Here is a 20,405-nt window from a genome sequence, read left to right on the forward strand (position 1 = left end):
TAACAAAAATAATAATGAGATAAAATTCCATTTATAATACAGTTAGAATAAAATTCATTATGTTATTGGCCCTTTGTTCAACTGTCTAGAACCATAGGATTTCTATATATATGTTATATAATTATATATATTATATTTGTAGGCATGAATGTATAATGATTCATAATAATTCCAAAAAGTGTTTTAAAAACTATCAATAAACATTTCAATGACGCTTTCATATTCACCCGCAGCATAATTATGTTGTGTGTTCGCCACCCAATTAAAATTTAATAGTACATTGAGATTTGCAATATTTTAAGCCCGGAGTTTAGGGTTTTCGTGGGTATTCACATTAACTACCGCGTACATAGGTGTACAAATTCCACCGCTTAAATCCTCATCTGCCTTTCGTACACGTTATCATTTAATGGATTGTTTCACATGTGAGTGTAATTAGATCTACCAGTGTAGTGTATAGCTTCAATTTCGTTTACTATGTGGTCTACATTGCCTCGACGACCCAGTGTGAATAAATTTGACTAAAATCAACGAACGTTGAATTGGGAACGGATATGATATACATACGTCGATCAATCTATTTTCGTACTTTGCTGCTTAACCTTTAGTTTGCTTTCAATTTAGTTACAACTACAACTTTCAACTGCTTGCATATATGCATATGTATTCTCTATAGTTTTCCTTTAGCTAACTGCGAGTGCAAGAGTGTAGGATCTGCACTTGTTATTCCTGTCTCAAAATCTGCTAACAATCGCCAAAAGTACAAAATAAGGATATTGAATTCTATGCACAGCTATCTAATCAGAAGCTGGGTGACGGATCTGCCGCATCTACTCCTCATCCGAGTCGCCATCACTGGAGTAATGTGTGATTTGGGGGCGACGAATGAAAGGCGCCGTTATCACTTGTCTGCGAGCAAGTTCACAGGGTTAATTAGTATGTCTGAAAGGAGAGCAAGTCATACTTACGCAATGCGGCGGTAGTGATTCAGCCACTCCTCCAGCATTTGGGCGACCAGCAAGGGACGCTTGCTTAGCTTCTGTTGCGCCACCAGTAGGCCGCCATCAGTCACGCACACGTCCAGCCATTGACGCATCATCGACTCCTCGTTGCCAACCTGCAAGTAGGGAACCGAAATGTCTCTGCTCACAATGTTCCATATGATATTTAAATAAGCTCTCACCTCCGATTGTGTAAGGAAATGTATGGGCAAAAGTTTCAGCTCGCAGTCCATAAGTGGGAGGTAGGTTACGTCCTCCACATCGTCACGCCGCCCATCGATGCGAGTGAATGGCTCCATGGGCACCAGGGCGCTGAAATGGCCGCGTGTGTAGCCCAGTGCTATCGGTGACTTGGTGCAAAAGTTTTGATCCCAGAACAAAGGCAAGTAGACACCTAGAAACAAGCCAATTTAATTGATGCAAATCAGCGAAGTTACAAAAACAATAGCTACCTTCGAATCGCGCATATCCAATGTCCTCGCCCCGAAAACTTTTGACGTACTTTACGCCGTACACGATGATCGGTCGCCGAAGGATGTGCGCCAGCGCAAAGATGTGCAGTTGCTCCAGCGACGAGCCGGGCTGGCTGGCCAATGACAGTAGTGTACTCCAGTCCTCCTCGAACTGAGAGTCCTCCAGCGTAAAGTGCAGCATCGAAGCTTGCAGCATCTCGTACTCTTTCCAGCGAGTAAAGAACCTACAATAAAATACGAGTAATTTTAGAAAACGGACGATATATCAAACAAAAGCGTTTAACTTACACGTGTCCGCACTGGTGTAGTGTGTCGGCGAGTGCCCGCCTCAGGATATTGTCACGATCGAAGACGCCCCAGGTGGCCTGCATGGCCGAGTCCAGCAGGCAGTCGCCCGCACTGCGGTTCCATAGGACGAACATCCGGGAGCTGAGGCGAGCAGTGATCTCCAGCGACCAATTCAAGGCTGGCGGCGGCGTCTCCAGCTGTTTCTGCGCGTCGCGGTCGAGCAGCTCGTCGTAGAGCTGCTCCTGTATGGGGATCGGCAGCTCCTCAATCTCGGCGGGGAGGGCGAAGGTGGCGTGCTTTTGCACATAGTGGCAGGGGAGTCCGGACTTGCGCAAGCGCAGGGTATTGGCAAAGTGGCGCCGAATGTCGGCCGCCAAGTCGGGAGCCACGTAGGACGGCACGCGTTTGATGCCCGGCCCCGAACCGGAGATCTGGGCCAGCAGCATCGGCAGCATCTCCTCGCGATGAAAACGAATGGCCAGATGGATCAGGGTGTGGCCCACATCGAAGGCCGAGTTGCGGTTGAGGGCGGCAATCTCGGTGCTGGTCAACGAACGGGCTGGATTGCCGCCGCAGGAGAGGTACGCCTCCACAGCGCTGTAGTTGTTCTCCACGACGCCCAGGCAGGCGTTCAGCCACTGCCAGTCCACCTGTCGTCGGATTTGACGCTGGCGGCGCTCCTGCCGCTCTTGCAGCGTATCACAGTTGTTGATGGTTTCTGAGGAACCTGGAGAAAGATTATCAATTAGCCATACCCAGAGAAATCACATTATAAACTCTTACCCAGTTGGTAAATGTGCTTCTTATTGAACGAGTTATTGACGCTGACAGTATCCACGTTTGGCTGCTGCGGTTGTTGCTGATTCTCCTCCTGGCTGTTCAGGCTGGATGAGGCGTGCAAGTCGTTCTGCGACCCACTAATCTCCCGCTCCCTCGTCTTGCCGCACATGGAGCACTTGATGCTCCGCGGCCAGTTCTCGTAAGTGCACGACTAAGGAAATGCTAACTTTAAATACATCTGAGCGAATAAGTTGGTTTATGGGCACATACGTTACACGCCCACTTGGCCACATAGCACTGCTTCTGCTGCTGCGGCGGGACGGCGGCGGAGGATGAGGATTCCCGATGTTGCTGCGGCTGCAGCTGGAGCTGCATCTGCTGCTGATGGACAGGCTGACGGTGCTGGGACTGCGACTGGTTGTGGGATGCATTGGCGAGATTGTTTAGATGCGTAGCATCGTCGATGCCAGGACTAAGACTCAAGCGATTGGAGGCCGTGGCGCCGATAAGCTGACTTGGCTTATTGGCCAAGTTTTCCTCCGAGCCGCTGATGCGAAGGGCTTGCAGCGCCTCTCCTGCACGATCCGCGTCTGCCTCGTTATCCATGTCCTTGTTGCCACGCTCTATGGCCTCGCCGCCGCGCTTCGTGCAGCACTGGACGCACCGCAAGCTGCGCGGCCAGTTGAGATAGGTGCACACCTTGCAGGGCCACTTTTCGCTGTCCGCCACGTTGCTCTGCCGTGCCTGGCTCTGCGGCTGCAGCGAGTAGCACGTGGACGAGGGTGTGGGCGACATTACGGCCACCTCGACGGCAGCCGCCTCCTCCGCATCGGTGCAGCTCTCCTGGGCTGGACTCAGACTGCAAGAAAGAGTATTATTTAGCTATCTTCTCTGGTTCACAGATTGACCCAGTTGTCTTACCGGAAGATGTCCTCGTTGAGCAGCGGCTTGGACGCCTGGCACATGGTGCATTTCAGCGAGGATGGATAGTTCTCGTAGGTGCAAATTTCACATTTCCATTTCTGCGCATCGTCTTTGGTATCGCACATCGTTTTGTGCGCGGAGCCGGCCAATGCAGTTGCTCTGCCAATGAGAAGGGATCATACGTTGAATTTATGATATAGGATATACGTTTCTTGCCAAGTGAAGGGATCCCATAGAATGTTTGCAAGCGCTTTTGCTTTCGCTAGTCAAATCCACCTGTCTGCCTTTTTCACTTCAAAATTGTTTAATTTCTGAACACTATTCAGCCTTAGATAATCATTTTAGTTGAAGTTGATAGAGGATGTAAAGAGTTTGATCAATAATGTATAGCTATGTTGATTTTAGTCGGAAAAGAAATGTGAGCTGATGCGATGTTGCCATCAAAAGATACAGATTATCTGAAAACTAATATTGGATTTATAAGTACGCAGGCAAATTTACAATTTGGAGGACATTTCAATTTACCTTGACTTATTTCGCAAAGTATAAAGACTACCACTAAGTAGTTGTGTGTCAATCAACGAAATCTATCTACCAGCGAAACGTCTAAGCAACTATTTCATGGATAGGGTGTCTCCATCTTCGGTGGACGAATCCGCCACTTCCGACTCGTTAATAAGGTCAAACAACAGTTAGCGAGGCAGAAGCCGTGTCCTTGACCCTGAGACATAATTCGCAGATACATCCACCGATATGTACATCTGCCTTGGCTCCATTTCCATTTCCCCCACTGGCGTCACAGTCAGCCTTCGGGTTCTCGGTCCCTGGGATTGCATTGGAATGGATTGGATGGCATGGGATGGCATGGCATGGGATGGGATGGGATTGGATAGGGCCTGGTATAGGTATGGGTAGTAGTAGTGATAGTAGTGGTGGTGCTGGGTGCTACTGCTGGGTCGCTTGCAATTGTTTGTTGCCATTATAATTCGCTTGTGTGTATGTATGGCATGTGTCGCGTGCGATGTACGTATGCATGCACGTATGTACACTGGTATGTCAGTTTTCGCGCTAGTTTCTTATTGGGATTCGCCCCGTGCCATCCCATCCATCCCACAAACGGCCCCCGCCACCCCCATCACTTCGACGTCTTCCCCACAGTACCTGGCGCAGAAAATCGCAAGGCCTTTTGCAGCAGTCCCAGAAAACGCGACTGCGACTGCGACCACGACTACGGCTACGACTACGACCACGACAGCGATTCGCTTCGATTTGATTTGATTCGAATCGAGTCGATTTAAATATATAACAATCACAATATAGGGCCCGCGAGTATAGCTGTAGTGGCTATAAGGTCTATTTGCTATTAGCGCCGTCGGCCACCCGCGCCCGCAGCAGCGACACTATATCGACGTCGAACCAATATTGCCAGTAATGAGCGCTGGCAGCAGGCAGGAAAATCACAATCACAATTACAAAACAAAGGCGATGTGAAAACTTTCACTCGATTTTCAGTTTGGGGGATTTTTCTTTCTTGCTTTCCTGCTTAATTTTCAGCTGTGCTCGCTTAAGGGGCGCGAAACGAAACTGCCCGCACACACTCACGGCGACAGACACACGCACGGCGGATCGTAGTGCAAGGAATTTGGAATTTGGATTATTTGGAAACAGCTAATTATTTATTTTTTACATTATTGCGAGGCCAATCATCTGGTTCTCTGTCCGCCTATCGACAACTATCGGTTCTCCGTCCCTGGTGCGCAGTGTTGGAAAGTGTCTCGGTTTGCTGGTGTGCGACCAGTTTACCCTCACCCCAGCCAAGTTTCCTACCTATGCATTGCTAATTTTTAGGCATGTTTTAGAGAGCTAGCTATGGTCATACTAGTGAATAACATGGCGGGAGCTGTACACGAATTTCATTTGGTAAACAAATTGTATTATTAAAATGGTGAGAACACGGCCGATGCCGTGTGTTGCGTCGCCAGATGTAAACACCGCAAGAAAACGCGGACCCGGGCGTCCCAAGAAACGGTCGATCGAATCTATATTGACCACAACGATACGCAAACCCGGGCGTCCCAAGAAACTGTCGATCGGAGCTGATTTAACCACAACGAAGCGATCACCCGGACGTCCGAAGAAACTGTCGATCGGAGCTGATTTAACCACAACGAAGCGATCACCCGGACGTCCTAAGAAACTGTCGATCGGAGCTGATTTAACCACAAGGAAGCGAACACCCGGACGTCCTAAGAAACTGTCGATCGGAGCTGATTTAAGCACAACGAAGCGATCACCCGGACGTCCGAAAAAACGATCAAACGAAGATATTTTGACTGCCTTAACCAAGTCGCAGTTTCGCATAAGAAAATGCGTGGTAAAACTAAAACGCATTAAGATACAAAAGGGTAGCGCACCCGAGGATTCTCAAAATGATGCGCCCGATGGGGATGCTAGCACTTTTGAGCCGGCTCGCAACTCGACGATGTACGTTCCTCAGAAGGTACAGAAATCAACGATACCCCCAGTTATCAAAAAGAAGGTGGCAGGTAAGAAGTTCTCACCAGCCGGATGAGATAGTTTTATTGAAGAGCACAAGTACTTGCAGGTCCCAAAACATCACCATGTCGACAACGCATAGAGAGTACGAGCCCTAGTGGACCGGCAGCAGAGATTTCGCCCAAAAAACCATCTCGCTTCTTTCACAGAGATCAGTCTTCAACCAGAACACGATCATCGGTGACCCGCAACGTTTTCGACTTTCTCTCGCAGTCCCAGATCGAAGATGAAAATGACAGGGCGGATCCCGCGGCAGACATTATTAAGAGAATGGTTAAGGATGGAAAGGCCTGCGTAATGGTGAGGTCAACCAAAAACGGCAAAACAAGAGCCAAGAGAACTGTAAAGAAGGTCCGCCCTGTGGGTAAGCGAAGACAGATTTCGACCAAAGACATGGAGCCCGAGCCAGTAAAGGTTGTTTCCAAGCCCATAGAACCGCGCCTTCAAAAGCCATCGTGCGCCTTGTCGACCATTTTCGAGCCCGAGGAAGATTCTAGCAACGATTCTGAGCCGGGGTACATGCAGCCCATGGAAGTGCCTGTCCAGGTGCATGTCGAGCCGAGCACTTCTAAGCAAGCGCACGACGGAGCCTACAGTAATTTGGCCCGATCTGTAATGCTTAATCAGACTCAGGCGCAAAATTCACTGACATCCACAGACAGACGTCGAGAGCTTATTAATAAGGCGCGACAGTTGGTTAGCACGCCGCTGAATCGCAAGGCTCCTCCGGTGACAGAAGTTAGTGCTTCCACCGCTGCATTATCGCCTATTGCCCGCCAGTCTCCCAATGCAGTTAGCACGGCAGGAGGGGCATCCCCCTGGCGTGTTTCCGACGAGTCCCCATTGCCAAATACTTTCATGTTTGGTTTCAACACCTCCCAGATGCCGTCGTACTCCAGTGATCCCGTGCAGCGGCGGCATGTCTATGTGCCAGATGTACCGGCAGAGCAATCGGAGAACATCCCTCACGAGGAATCCATTTGTCCGCCTTTGCACGAGCAAAGTCATGACTCAAATGCAAACGACTCGAATGAGGAGAACCGCCCCCCTGCCACGAATAACACATCGGTGTCGATCAATGACCAGGAAAACGCAGAAAATGCGGAGAACTTTGTGCACCTGCCGAATCCTCGGAGAACGCTGCAGAAACGAACGCCATTTAAGGATATTAACATTCTAGAAGTAGTTACGCTGCCGCCTTGGAAGAAGAACGTGCCAGCCACTATTTCAAAAGAAATCACTCCTACAAGGGTGGCCCCTCATCCAATTGCGACTTCATCACCAGCGCCGCGCAGTCAAACGCGAGTGAATCTCTTTGGTTTCGACGAAGCTTTGGCATGTGAAGATATACCTAGAAAAACAACTACTCCCTCAAAAGGTATCGCTTCCACAAGTGTGTCCTTAAACCGAGAAGTGACTCCTGGGGTAGCTAATCGTAGTCAAACGGATATTAATACTTCCGGTGGTCACGAAATATTGTCCTGTGAAAATATACCTAAAGAGAGTACGAAGACACGAAAGTCACCTTCACGAAATCTCTTTGGATTCGATGAGTTTATCACCGAAAGCGAAGATGTGCCAGCCAATTCCAAGGCGTTGAGTCAAAACGTGAGTCTGCACGATAAGCTGCATCGCCTGGCAGAGCTGCGACCCAGAGATGGGGAGCTTCCACAAGTATCAACCACCCCGATTCGTTCCGATTATCTGGGGGTGCATTCGAAGCAAATGGATATCAGAGACGTGTTTTGCTCCACTATGATTGCGCTGCCCCCAGCGGTGAAACAGAAAGCTGCTGCACTGACTGCGAGGGAATCGATGGGATTGTTTAGGGTTGACCAGGACGAGCCGGAGCAATCATTTGCCGAAAAGGTAGGAATTATTTATAAGTAAACGTCGACTAAGCGTTGGGAAAGCGTCGACACTGTAAACCGTGAGTGTAGACACTGACCTAATAGCGCTAGATTAACTTAAAACTGAGACGTTAACGTTTTAGTTGAGCAAACAGGGCCGCAAAGATTTAAGCTTATCTTTGAACGGTAGTAAGCCGCTCGCACAAAATAAATTTAGGTCGTAAGTCTGTAGTTATACATTCGAACATTTCTAATTGATTTACAAATTCTTCCTTTTCTAGAAACCCAGACGAACTTATGTGAAGGAGCGACCGCAGCGTAAGCGGAAGAAGCGAGTGCAGATATTGTACATCGAGAGCGACAGTGAGGACGAGGACGAGCAGGACTCGCACGACAAAAGCTTTGATTCTCCGCAGAAGAAGCAGCAACGCGCTAAACGCCCACGCAGAGACATCGAGCATGAGGCTAAGTTGCAGCAGTTTGTCACCAGTTTTAACATGCAATGTAAGGAGGTGGAAAAGTTCCCAGTGATCATTGAATAATCGCATTGCCTGTTTATTATTATCATTTTTTTGTGTTCAGATTAGGGGAAGTAGTCGTTTTTATTTTAATATGCTTTCGTTTTTATGTAATATGTGTGGTAACTTATTGTTTTATGTAGAAATGTAGGAAGATTGCGTTTCCTCCCATATGTATAAAGACAACAGTCTAAATCGTGTCGCTGTAAAAATTATCTAATCAAGTGTCCGCAATGCACTTAATGCAATCCTAGTTTAGACTACGCATGTATTTTTACTATCAAAAGCTTGGATTATGTACAGCTTTGAAGTTTTGGTATTATGCCCTATCATTATATATTAAATAAAATAAATGAAAAATCTCAAAAATTATAATTCGTCGTGTTTCATTGCCAATTGCACTATTTGTGAGTCCACTCTCAAATGAAAAGGGGGAAATTAGTTATTCACGCCCATTTCGCTCCAAATAAATAGTAGTGCGTTTTATATCATACATATTTTCCATAAGGTGGACTTATTTTTATTGGTTTTTTCTTCAAATTTCTATTGAATCGATATCGATAAATATACATGTGCATAAGTCATACTTTAGAAAACATATTTTATTTAAAAGTTTAATAATTAAAACATAGGCTTCCTAATACCTAATTGGCCGTTTTCTTGGTTACAATGGTTGTTTGGGAATTTCATATTTTTACTACACGTTAGGTCAAGCTAGACCGTCATGACCCGCGCCAATCTCGTTGAATAATGTTACGTACAAATTGTTCAAATTCGAAGAAATTTTAAACAATAGATAATCCGAAATGGGAATGGTATGGTTAAATATGACAAGTCGAAACTCAAAAAAACTAAAGTTAATTAAGAAATGAATTTGAAGCTTATACACCACATAGGAAAGACTTCCAATCGCTTATACGAATCCAAAATTTTTGGATTTAATGGCCATCAGCATTTTACTGCGTAAAATAGATTTGCTGGAGTACAAAGGGATATACAGCCGAGATATACAAGTATTCGCAGTCGGTAGATGAGAGTCATCCGCAGGTCTTATGGTGACAGATGGCAATGGTTGGAATCCCTCCTCCGAAGCAGGAAGCGCAGGAGATCCGGTCCAGAAGTACACCTGCAAGAATGGCGTTTATTGTGGATGTTTAAAGATGATTGGACAATCTAACTTACCAAATCCTGGCGTTCCATAATATTCATTTTCTCCACAATGCTCCAAAACCATTTCTTAAATTTTAAAAGTTTGTCAGGACCCTCGCTAGATTCGTCGTTAAAGGTAGTGTACGAAATGAGTGTTGAAACATTTATATCACCAACACCGTTCAGCAGCAGACGCAAGTCCTCAGCGGTTAAGCTATTCATGCTGTTATCGGGCAAAACGTCGAAAACTCCGTCTTTTAGTGCCTGTAAATGGTAAAACAATCGTTGTAATAGGCGATAATTTTTTAGTCAATATTTCCACATACCTCAAGTGCCTTTTCTTGGGATTTGATTAGTCTATATTCTGTATAGCGTCTGACGTACTCGAATATATTACTCGATGTGACCGCGACATCGCGCCCTCCTGGGATAAGCTCTCTGTTACCACAGCCCTCCTCCTTCATCAAATCAATACTGAAATGGCAGGTTAGGTTATTTAACACCTATATTATCAAAAAAGATAGAATACTTACACAAAGCATAGCTCCATACGATTTATGGTTTCATCGCCTTCTTTTGTTTGGGCATTTTGAATAATTTGCCTAAAAGATTCGTACAATGCTGGATCAAAAAATGCCAAGTCGTGGAACTTAATTTTACGCCCAAGAATGTATTTTAATACATGTCTTTGTAGGAACAGTGGAAGCAATTCGTTTTGCAGTAGACAAAGTCCAATAAGTCTGGAATAAAAGGAAAGAATGGTTAGAGCAGTGAATCGAATAATGAAACACCAAACTTACCTTCCAATATTTCTAAATGCATTAATGCGTTCGAATGATGCAAAGCCTTGGCGTGGTGTGTAAAAGCCCCGCTTTCCCGGAGAGTAAAACAACGGCTCATTATCATCATCGACGGGTTCCACCAGCACGACAGATGGTGATTTTTTTGGTTGACTACTTTGTGCACTGGTCTCAGATTTCAGTTTGAATGTGATAATTTCTATCGCTTCATTCACTTTTTGACGTAGTGTCTCATCTGAGGAAATTACGGACAGCAGCTGAGGGGTGGGTATCTCCAGCAGCATTCCTGTTATCTTCGGTGCATGCGTTTGGTTTATCGAATGGATCTGTTGGTCAAGTCGGACTGTTAATACTTTGAACTTTAATCAAATTACTTCCCTTACCTTAGGGTAAAGACGCTCTCCAATTTGTTGTAGGTGAACGGACAAGTGATCATTCAGGCTTTCCGGCATAGCATTATCTAAATTAGCAATTTCGAAAATTTGTTAATATAATACGCAAAATAAGTAAGATAAATTATATAGATTACCTGAGCTATTTACTGGAGTATACGGTCTGGCATCCAAATTCAGTGCCTTCCTCTCGCGGGCCGATCGCCACAATATTTTGCTGCTGGTGCCACGCCTCTGCAGAGTCGACTGATCACGACTAGACCCTGACACGGTTCTGCTACGCAGGATGCTCGAGAACGGTACTCCATACTTGCTGTGACTGGTGCCCACCTGGACGGACTCCAAGTTAGGGATTTTAGCACTGGCCAGCAATGCTTCTGCGATCGATGTGTAAAAACTGCGGGCTACACCCGATCCCTCGCCCGGCTCGTCTTTGAATGTCACCTTTACTCTGTTGAATGTGATGGGCGGCTGAGTGCGCCGATTTTGGTTACCAAACTGGGTATTCAGTTCCTTGAACGTTTGAACAATCAAGCTTTCACGATTGCGCTCCAACTTGCAAAGCACCAAATCACGTTGCTGTCCGTTGCGCAATTTTTCCATGTGACGACGGAAACGCATCTCCTTCACGGGGAAACCGCGCAATTCCGGCAGCACAGACCCGTGCTCCATTCCAACGTCGTCCATAAAAACGCGACCGAATAAATCCAGAGTTAGCTTCCAGCGGCTAAGTAAAATGTTCCACGACGGCAATTCCGAGAAATTACTTTGGTAAAACAGAGAACCACGAACAGGAAAACTTAACGGGTGGTGTGGTGTTGACTTTTGATGATGTGTATCACATTTGGCTTGTTCTGCGGTCGATAAATTTGAGGCCGAGAAATTGTTTATGTCGGAATCAATTGTCTTTAAACAGGAACCACCTGCAAGAACTATGACGCTTCGGGCGGCAGTCGCTGGCGACACTGAAGCTTTATTTGGCGCAATGATAACTTCTGGCCGTGTGGCCATTAATGCTTCAGTCGATTTACTTGTACTCGGAAGACTGTCATCAGTTTCCATTAACACGACTTTTTCGTACTTGCTTTGATTGCCTGTGGATCGAAAATTAATGTTTGTAAAATTTTTATCGTATATACATTACTCACCATCAGCCTCTTTGTGGGATTTAAAATCATCCGAGCCCTGCTTTTTCTTTAATTGTACGTAAATATTAGAGTCTGTTGAGCCCTCAGCCTTATTAGTTACATTTCCATCACCCGTCTTACTAGTATCCATGTTGATTATTACCTCCATAGACTGTTTGGCCGGGACTGTTTCATAAACATGCTCGTTCCTTTTTAAGGAATTCGAGAATCCCAGTCTGGTTGGAGTATAATCAAAAATGCTGCCACCATTATTGGGGCCACTGTTGTTGGCATTTGTGGTCACGAGAAGCGGTAGGTTTGCGAAAAGTTCCTGACGCTTAGAATTTGGTTGCAGCAAGTGCGGCTTATCAGCGAGCGGCATGGCCATATCCAGTGGCAAATCAAAACCTTCTGGCGCTGAGCAGCCCAAGCTTAAGGTCGATTCAGACCGCGCAAAGAATGCATGTCGGCGTATGCCCTGGCTTCCTGAAGGCATGTTGCTAGTAGACGTCTGAGCCTCGGCGTTAAACTCTTCCAGATTGGTCAACTCGTCGTCTGTATCATAGCTCTCAACCATGGGTGACAAATTGTTTATACGCCCAGAAATGGTATCTTGCTTATCATAGAAGCCCGAATCATTGCGCATATAGTAAACAAAGGCATCGAGCACATAGGCAATGTGGCGCAGGGCTGTTATATCCAACACTGGTAAGGCGTCTCTGTGCTCAGATGTGTGGGACCGCATCAGGGATAAACAGTAGGTGAAGAAGTCTCGGCGAGAATTTGATCCTTTGAAAATGAAACTTAGTACAAATTGTAAAGCAAGTACAATGTCTGACTTACCCATAATATTAACACCACTAACGGATGAGGATGTGGCAGGAGCCGGAGTCTGGCTACTTGAAGCCTGGGCACTTAGGTTGAGCGGATGCAGTGGATGGTTGGGATCCGTGTAGTTGGTCAAGTAAGCTCCGAACTTTAGCTGTGCTTCGGTACCGTCCATTACCGTGAACATCCAATCCCACGTAGCCTTCAAGCGCTTTTCCACAAATGCCTGTAAAATTAAAATGAATATTTCAATTATATCGTAAAATTATCACAACTATTTTTTCGGTACTCACTTGGACTGCAATTGCTTCATCGCTTTGAATTTTTAATGATGTTTCGATGTCATTTACTATGTTATAGGATAGAATGCTTATCAGCTCGGATATCTGTCTTATTGTGATTCCGAAAGCCCGTGCCAAATTGCTGGCCGTTGTCGCCATGGTGTGTGGCTCAATCGATGGAGTAGTGACTGTAGTGCTGGCCGGCACAGTGGAGCGACGCAGAGCCATGGGGTCAATAAAAACCATATTAGACCCGGTGGGAACCCTCACTGATGAGCGGGCAGTGTCACGACTTCGTATGGCCCATTGCATCGTTTGAGGAGCCAAATCGCTGCGGGCATTCGAGTTGGTAGTGCGGCGTTCAAGTTGCTGGTCATTGAAATTGAACTCGTCGGAGTGATCGTCGGACTCGCCATCCTCCGAACCATCTTCTTCTTGGGCAGAAGAGTCTCCCGATTCATCCTCTAGGAAGAGCACACCAATGTCTGAAAGAAAACACATTCAATACAGTAAATAGAAAACCAAGTAAATTTCAAGAAACTAACCATTTTCTGATCCAACTGTTGCCCCTGTTTGCACGCTCCTCTGCACCTCTTGATTGCTTTGGTTGTCATCGGAGTCGGACTCGGTCTCAGCGTCATTAAAAGTAAAGTCATTATCGCTCTCGTCATCTTGCATGCCGTCCTCATTTCGTTGATTTTCTATTAACTCATCGTCTTGATTGTGGGAATTGGCTTCCCGGTTTATAACTTCTTCCGATTCGGAGGCGTCGCGTATAGCTGATTGTAAATTATATTTTATTAGGTTTAGGCACAATTTCAGACAGCAATCTACCGAAAATACTCACTTTCCATAGCAACTACATCGTAGTTTTGTTGAATATTAAAACTGGCGCTCTGATCGTTTCCAGCATCGTGTCCAAGTATTTGCTCGGAAGGAGACTCCACGTTAGAGGGTGCCAAAGGATCCACGCTGAACAAATCGTCGGAGTTCTAAAAGTATATGAAAATGATTATTAATTCAGTTAAATTAATATTGCTGGGTCGCAAATCAATAATCTTGATTCGGGCTTTCTCAAGTAAATCAAGGAAAGGCTGGTCATATTTACACGTACATCCAGATTCGACGATGACATCGTAAACGGAGCTGTGGGCCGCACAACGCCCAGTCGGACTGGAGCGATCAGAGCTTCGGAAACCTCACATAACTCCTCGATGGATATCTTGTGGAGCGTTTGGAACACTTTAACACAGCTCTGAACGTATTTGTTGCACGATGTGTGCGTCTTTCGCTTTTCCGGGTTCGGCTGCTTTTCCAGATTGAAAATTACGAAAACACGTGCCACGGAACGTACGAAGCGACGCGCTACTTCTTCAGCCTCCTTGCAACGATTGGCAACGATTGCATTTTGCAATTCGCGCACCAAGGTGAGGAGCAAAGTGTCCAAATGGTCACCGGTGCACTTCACGATCAGACTATGGGTAAATTTGTCGAGGAGCGTGGATCCATGCTGTGTCTGAATAAACATATTGAAGCCCTCCGAATTGGAGTTCTCCGATGCACTGCCTGCTGGATTCGGGACATCGCCTTTCTCCGCACCGCTCATGATCATTGAGCGCACGGCGTTCCAGTCGATCAGCAGTCTCTCCAAAGCTTTTCTAGCGAACTTCGGTGGCTCCAGATCATGGTCCGGCATATCACTGTCAATTTCCGCTGCGGATGTCTTGCGATTTGATATCACTGTATTGTTTCCGGTCGCTCCGGTGGCTGCGGTGCCAACATTGCGAACCCTTACGTTGAATCGATACTGTCGCTGCTCCACAATTTGACGTCCAACCGTTTGAATAAGGAAAAGAAGGATCGATTCACCCTTGGAGTTAAACTTGGTGACCAAATCTGTGCAGGAGACAAGCTTGCAAAGCAGAGCGAAGCGCTTTGTGAGATTTCCAGCGATCAAAGCCTTACACTTGCATTTCTCCCAGCAATCACAGTAAGCTGTCGGCGCCGTACGCTTCAACTTGCAGTCGTGTCCTTTGTGGCAGACTCTCGCGCACTCCGTGCAGCAGCACAGGGATCCAGTCAGGCCGCAAGTCTTGCATTCGAAAATGTTCTGGTTGATGTGATCGGCTCCCGTCCATGTGAAGGAGCAGGTGTCATTGTAGCAGATGACATGCAGTGGCGACTGATCTGCGGGCGAACCAGTTGGGAATATCATGGCCTCCTTTAGCTGCGGATCCTGCTCGGACAGCATTAGAATCGTGTTCAGCAGTATGATTCCTGCCTCGTAGGCGCGACAGGAAACGGAGAGCATAAACGGCGTCTGACCCTGCGCATCCTTAGTGCTCAGCATATGGCAGAGGTAGGGACGAAGGGCCGGACTCACGCACATCTGCTGAAGGATTGTCAAAGCATGCTCCCGCCGCTGAGCCAGGTCGAAGGTGTAGTTGGGGGACCCCAACTTTATGTTGGAAAGCATGGAACTCTGGGAGGAGGACGGAATTATCTTCGAGATGTCATCTTCAATGCTGTCTGCGACATTCTGCGAAGAGCTGGCGCTCAGATTGCTGGCTGCCGGTGCCTCAGCTGGCCAGGGGATGTACGCGTGGTCCTCGTTGTTTGTAGCCATTGGCTGGCTGCCAGACTGTTCAGCCTGATCGCTATTTATTAGACGGTGCATCATGTCGCGCAGGTTGGTACGATTATCCCTGCTCGTCGATGAGGCGGAACCGGCAGCGGATGAACTCATTGTTGCAAAGCTGGAGTTTTCATTGCTCGAAGACGCATTTGCTCCAAATGCGTTGCTGCTAACGTAAGCGCTTGTCGACACAGTTGGGATGGAGCGCGCAACGGAAAGTCCCACTGCTAATGACTTCTTCTCGACTCCACCGCTGGGAGAGTCCGGTGGTGAATCCTTGTTTGAGGATGGGGCGCACATAATTACGCAAGCGTGGAATATGTTTCGGGCTCCATCGCAACGTTCTTCTACGATAAGAGCCGTATCCGCCTGATCCTCCCTCTCCAATCGGCTGAGGGCGGCAAAGCTATTTTTGACATCGCAACGCAAGATGTGCGGCATAAGCTTTTGGGTATCAAAGAGCAGAGCAGTCATGCACACCTTTGACTTCAAATTCACGCCCGAGAGCATTGTCGGCAGAGAGATGGTGGACATAGTGATGGACTTCACCGGAGGAAGGTCGAACCATTGCGGATCCTTGATCGAGCCAAGGCAATCCTTGGCCAAGGGATACAAGGCTCCGTTGCCATCGCGAAGCACAATGGTGCTGCTGTTTCCGCTGCAGTCGTTGTTGCAAGCCATCAATATGTTGCCGGGTGATGAGCCAATAAAAGATGCACAATCCGTGGGGAATAGGCAATTTTGCTCCTGCTTGCTGTTATACAGGTTGTAGAGGCTGTAGTGGATTTTGCCGAGCACCTTCTTGATCACATGAATGCCGCGCGAGTCAACGGCCAGGGTGAGTAGCTGTGCGCCAGCTGCATCAGCACCAACGTTAATCTTTTTCGGCTGTTTTTGCAGCCAGTCTGGGCCACGGGTAGACATAGCAGTGCGGAATATTTGGACGTCTTCGCGTCGCAGCAATCGACACTGCTGCCAGTCGTCCTCCTTGCCCTCTTCCTTGGATGTGGAGGCTGTGTTGGATGAGGAACTTGTTGCGGCAGCAGCAGCGGCAACGGCTGCTGCATTCATTGCCGGAAAACGAACGGCAACAAAGTCGCCGTCGACCTTTAGCACCTTGCCCACTGGACCCACCTTGTCCTCGACAAACACCACGTCCTTCAATTCCCACAGCTCCTCATCCTTCCTCCCTTCCTGGGGAGCATTGGAGTCTTCTTTCGTAGTAGCTCGCTTAGTGCGCTTGTGGGATGTGACGCTGCCGGTGTCGCTGCATGTGCTGGATGCCGGTGACGGCGGAGGTGGCATGTCGATGCGATCAGTCGACTCCTTGCTGTTTGAAAAGGATTGTCCATTCTTACTGCTACCAGTGCTGGGCATTGCCGTAGACTTTGGCAGATCTTTATCCGGGGTAATTCCATGGGCATTAAGATTAATGCCAGCTGCTTGTGATTTGTCCACGCCGGAGTTCGTGTTAATATTTATTATTTTCATGCGACACACATCGGTAAAGTTCCAGACTGAATTCAAGAGCTGTCCAACCTTTGGCACGCCATTGGAGCATGTAAATCCGATTGATCCAGATTGATAGATGGGACACTTTTTCATTATCACTTGAGCACCCACATTAATATCCGTGGCAACCACCTTAAAGGGCTTCTTGGTCTTTGTCCGGAATTTGTCCCACAAGTAGCGTCGTTGATCAAAAGGCAGGACTCCCCACCAATATATGTTATTGCTATCGGTCTTAACAACCGTGTACAGCGAGCAGACGTAGATCTTTGTGATGGGGTCCGATATAAACTCGTTAAACGCGCAGCAATTATGCTCTAGCTTGGCACCGAGGTAACCTAGTTGCTCGTCCATCCAAGTGGCCACTCGATTAGTTTCAGTAACAACGGAACATCTAATGAAGTTGGCCGAAATAAGCTCCACTCTTTCAATTATGTTGAGCGAAACAGTTTTGGGATGATAAACGTTGTCAGTCTGCAAAATAAGATAAATTCAATTAAAGTATGAGTACAGATTTCAATTAAAGCTTTAATAACTAATCAGGGATTATTTCCATAATTCCTTACCTCCGACTTATAAGGCTCTGCATCTGACCAGCGCCACTGGTATAAATCTCCACTCTCTGACAAGGCAATAAACTCCGAATACAGGGCGCCTATGGTCTTGAACCTTACGGAACTTTTCTCTGGCCATGGCTGCAATTCTTCAGATATCCAAATGGGGGATAGCATAGGGGATGGCTCCTTTTTCTTAGAATCTTTGGAATAGTAGGTGTCAGTGCAGCAAGAGAATTATCGTTTTTTGTTATCAACTTACCAGCATCCTTCTCCCAGGTGTAGTCGTCTTTGCTTATCCAGCGACGTGGTCCGTAGTACTGACGATCCCGCCAACGGCTAAAAGCTTCGCGGTCAGCATTAACTGATATTTGAGTTGGAAGTCCGCTGCTGCCAGTTAAGGCTGCGCCTGAAGTTGTTGAGCGGGTCGATTGGTTACTGTCTGCAGCATTTGCGTTGGCATTACTGCGTTCACTACGAATGCGGTCAAACAGCAAACTGTGCAAATGTAAAACAATAAGTTTCTGTTTTTGTTTTGTTTCAGGTTACTTACTTTCGAATGCTGGAGTAATTGCTAAATATCTCCTCCGAAAAAAGCCCATCTGAGGGATCTATGATGACGCTGTTGTTATCTCCACTAAAGCCATTATCCAGCAGGGAGATAAGGTCTTCGGGCACGTAGTTATCGGCACCTTCTTCGGTATCTTCAGCTTCTTCATCATCGCGCGAAAGCAAATTGTTCACAGCTAAGTTAACATCTAGGTTGGTGCGCTATCAGGGGAAGAGTATGTTATTGACGAATAATATATTCTTGTATCGATGAACTTACCTGCAATTCTCTAATAATGAGATTTCTGCTCTTGCCCTGTAAAACCACCTCCGCTTGAGATATGAGCTCCTCCGGCACATATGTGGCCGGAACTGTAACTAAGGGTCGGCTCGATGTACTGCCTCCAATGATGACCCCTGTGCTGCGAGATCCGGAGCCCTGTCCGGTAGAGCTGGAGCGACCTGTTGCGCGCAGCAGCCGTGCTCTGGACCGGGCCATCGGTCGGGATGAGGATGGGGCTTTCGAAGCACTGGCCGTTCCGCCGCCACCACTTGTGGAACTTTAAATAAACAGCATTAAATAAACATGAGAATCTTTGTAACTGCTAAAGGTTTGCATTTTAGCTTACCATTTTGCGTCTGATTTGGTCAAGTCAAGTTTTTCCGAGTTTATAGAAAAGGACACGCGGAACGCCTTGCCATCCTCCAGCAAAACTCCAATGTGCGCGGGTCCAATGACCACTTCTCTCACTGGAATTTTCAACTGCTCGAATATGCGATGGCTGCCATAACCAAATCGGTTCACCTTTTCCGACACTTCACGAATCCTAAAATGGGATGAAATGGATTTAGAATAAATCTTGTATATGGCCGCCAAGCAAGTCGATGCATGTTCTAAATCTCCTAACTGTAGGGTGTATTTGTTGGATGATTTCTGGCCTTGCCAGACTATTTATGATTGACAGCTGGAAAATTTGCAGCTTCTATGAAAAGTGTACATCACCAAGGAAGAACAAAAGAGCCGGTGTTTCGATTAGTCGGCGTTTAATGTTTATGGGTTATGGAAAACGCTCAACGTTTTGATGCCATGTGCTGGAGTACTGGCTTTCAGCGAAATATATTGTGAAATAAGGAGCATGGGAAAGCATTTTGGTTACAATGTATATTTGCCCGGAAGCATAAACTTTCGCGAGCTTCTTTCGAGAAGCTTATAATATAAACATTTCAATAGTTTGCTCAGAACAAATAGTTAAATATGAACAAATTAATCAGCATGTATGCACATGCACGCACACATGCTAACGTTCACATGTCCCACACATTCGCACATGCACACATATGCGAATGGTTAGAAAATTAATTGTGGATGAAAAGTGGGAATCGCAAGTGCATTTTGCCAATTCTATGGCTAATGTTTACAGAATCGGGTGGACGGCACTAGATGAGGTAAATCCGCCAGTGTCTGTGCTCGCATTTTGCGTTAATGATCATGTACATATCTTCCTGCGTATACATATACCTGCGTACCTACATATTTTCACATAACAAATACATGCAGCCGTACGTACACAACCACACGGAATTCCGCGTTCACATGTGCGAAATTGCGAAGCGCCAGGATTATATTTACCTTTCAATAAACTGATCGTCCGAGCCCGGAAGCGGTTGCAAAACAAATTGCATGGAAACCATTTTAATTTTTCAACTATTCATGTACACAGTGTCCTCGTTGAATTTTCATGTCACAAAACGTTGATAGACTTTCAGAGTGACCGTAGGGGGTAGAGCTGGTACAAAAAGCGATGCCCGCCCGATAGTATCGATAGTTACCGGAAAATTTGACGGTATCGATACATTCTCTGAACTAATCGATTACATTTTGAAACAAATTGATAAGAAAACAAAAAAATAGCTTTTATATTATATTGGCAGTGACAACAATAAAATTTGTGTAAATTATTTAGCTAATATATTTAGAGCCTGGATTGAATGAAAACGTAGATTCTCATCGGTAGTTTTTATTTAAACAATTGCAATACCGTTTTTGGACAGTTGGCCAATGAAATATACTGAAATATACTAAATACGGTTTCTAAAAGATGGTAGATAACTTGGATAAAAATACCCTTTTACTCTACGTGTAACGGATATCAAACCCTGAAAACCGTTTGCTTAAGAACTAGAAATAAAA

The 20,405-nt window shown here is 46.3% G+C and overlaps 3 protein-coding genes and 1 non-coding gene across 6 annotated transcripts; 2 read left to right on the top strand and 2 right to left on the bottom strand.

The window, feature by feature from the left end:
- Nucleotides 1-553: 553 nt before the first annotated feature.
- LOC122621551 (ubiquitin thioesterase trabid) lies at nucleotides 554-5,202 on the bottom strand. 3 transcript variants are annotated; one of them, XM_043799459.1, is made up of 10 exons: nucleotides 3,992-4,136; nucleotides 3,743-3,931; nucleotides 3,464-3,625; nucleotides 2,813-3,401; nucleotides 2,546-2,753; nucleotides 1,763-2,489; nucleotides 1,454-1,698; nucleotides 1,184-1,395; nucleotides 969-1,117; nucleotides 554-909 (listed from the first exon to the last, which is right to left on the bottom strand). In XM_043799459.1, the coding sequence occupies exons 3-10, from the start codon at nucleotides 3,589-3,591 to the stop codon at nucleotides 831-833; spliced, it is 2,337 nt and encodes a 778-aa protein (XP_043655394.1). In that variant the 5' UTR covers nucleotides 3,592-3,625; nucleotides 3,743-3,931; nucleotides 3,992-4,136; the 3' UTR covers nucleotides 554-830. The 3 variants fall into 3 exon arrangements, with proteins under 3 accessions (XP_043655394.1, XP_043655393.1, XP_043655392.1); XM_043799458.1 differs by lacking the exons at nucleotides 3,743-3,931; nucleotides 3,992-4,136 and adding an exon at nucleotides 5,069-5,202; XM_043799457.1 differs by lacking the exons at nucleotides 3,743-3,931; nucleotides 3,992-4,136 and adding an exon at nucleotides 4,628-5,174.
- A 64-nt stretch (nucleotides 5,203-5,266) lies between these two features.
- Nucleotides 5,267-8,733, top strand: LOC122621550 (protein dalmatian). Its single transcript, XM_043799456.1, has 3 exons — nucleotides 5,267-6,012; nucleotides 6,072-7,891; nucleotides 8,154-8,733. The coding sequence occupies exons 1-3, from the start codon at nucleotides 5,409-5,411 to the stop codon at nucleotides 8,412-8,414; spliced, it is 2,685 nt and encodes an 894-aa protein (XP_043655391.1). The 5' UTR covers nucleotides 5,267-5,408; the 3' UTR covers nucleotides 8,415-8,733.
- Nucleotides 7,921-8,079, top strand: LOC122622738. Its single transcript, XR_006326337.1, has one exon.
- Nucleotides 8,734-8,974: 241 nt separating the features above from the next.
- On the bottom strand, nucleotides 8,975-19,998 carry LOC122621549 (E3 ubiquitin-protein ligase hyd). Its single transcript, XM_043799455.1, has 19 exons — nucleotides 19,845-19,998; nucleotides 18,844-19,041; nucleotides 18,495-18,774; nucleotides 18,219-18,436; nucleotides 17,928-18,163; nucleotides 17,678-17,868; nucleotides 14,082-17,585; nucleotides 13,815-13,959; nucleotides 13,513-13,746; nucleotides 12,980-13,452; nucleotides 12,702-12,912; nucleotides 11,880-12,647; nucleotides 10,869-11,825; nucleotides 10,723-10,799; nucleotides 10,340-10,665; nucleotides 10,073-10,279; nucleotides 9,866-10,013; nucleotides 9,573-9,803; nucleotides 8,975-9,516 (listed from the first exon to the last, which is right to left on the bottom strand). The coding sequence occupies exons 1-19, from the start codon at nucleotides 19,904-19,906 to the stop codon at nucleotides 9,304-9,306; spliced, it is 8,679 nt and encodes a 2,892-aa protein (XP_043655390.1). The 5' UTR covers nucleotides 19,907-19,998; the 3' UTR covers nucleotides 8,975-9,303.
- Nucleotides 19,999-20,405: the final 407 nt, after the last annotated feature.

The sequence above is a fragment of the Drosophila teissieri genome, chromosome 3R (genome assembly GCF_016746235.2).
Source record: "Drosophila teissieri strain GT53w chromosome 3R, Prin_Dtei_1.1, whole genome shotgun sequence".
NCBI classification, from domain to species: Eukaryota; Metazoa; Arthropoda; class Insecta; order Diptera; family Drosophilidae; genus Drosophila; species Drosophila teissieri.

Bases quoted from the DNA above. Each gene is read 5' to 3' on its own strand.
- LOC122621551 (XM_043799458.1), bottom strand. From the start codon at position 3,591: ATGTGCGATACCAAAGACGATGCGCAGAAATGGAAATGTGAAATTTGC. The intron at 2,490-2,545 runs GTAAGAGTTTAT...ATCTTTCTCCAG, and splicing joins GAAGCACATTTACCAACTGG to GTTCCTCAGAAACCATCAAC. The intron at 1,699-1,762 runs GTAAGTTAAACG...ATTTTATTGTAG, and splicing joins CTACACCAGTGCGGACACGT to GTTCTTTACTCGCTGGAAAG.
- LOC122621550 (XM_043799456.1), top strand. From the start codon at position 5,409: ATGGTGAGAACACGGCCGATGCCGTGTGTTGCGTCGCCAGATGTAAAC. The intron at 6,013-6,071 runs GTAAGAAGTTCT...AAGTACTTGCAG, and splicing joins TATCAAAAAGAAGGTGGCAG to GTCCCAAAACATCACCATGT. The intron at 7,892-8,153 runs GTAGGAATTATT...TTCCTTTTCTAG, and splicing joins AGCAATCATTTGCCGAAAAG to AAACCCAGACGAACTTATGT.
- LOC122621549 (XM_043799455.1), bottom strand. From the start codon at position 19,906: ATGGTTTCCATGCAATTTGTTTTGCAACCGCTTCCGGGCTCGGACGAT. The intron at 18,775-18,843 runs GTAAGCTAAAAT...GTTTATTTAAAG, and splicing joins ACCAAATCAGACGCAAAATG to TTCCACAAGTGGTGGCGGCG. The intron at 11,826-11,879 runs GTGAGTAATGTA...TTCGATCCACAG, and splicing joins ATCCCACAAAGAGGCTGATG to GCAATCAAAGCAAGTACGAA.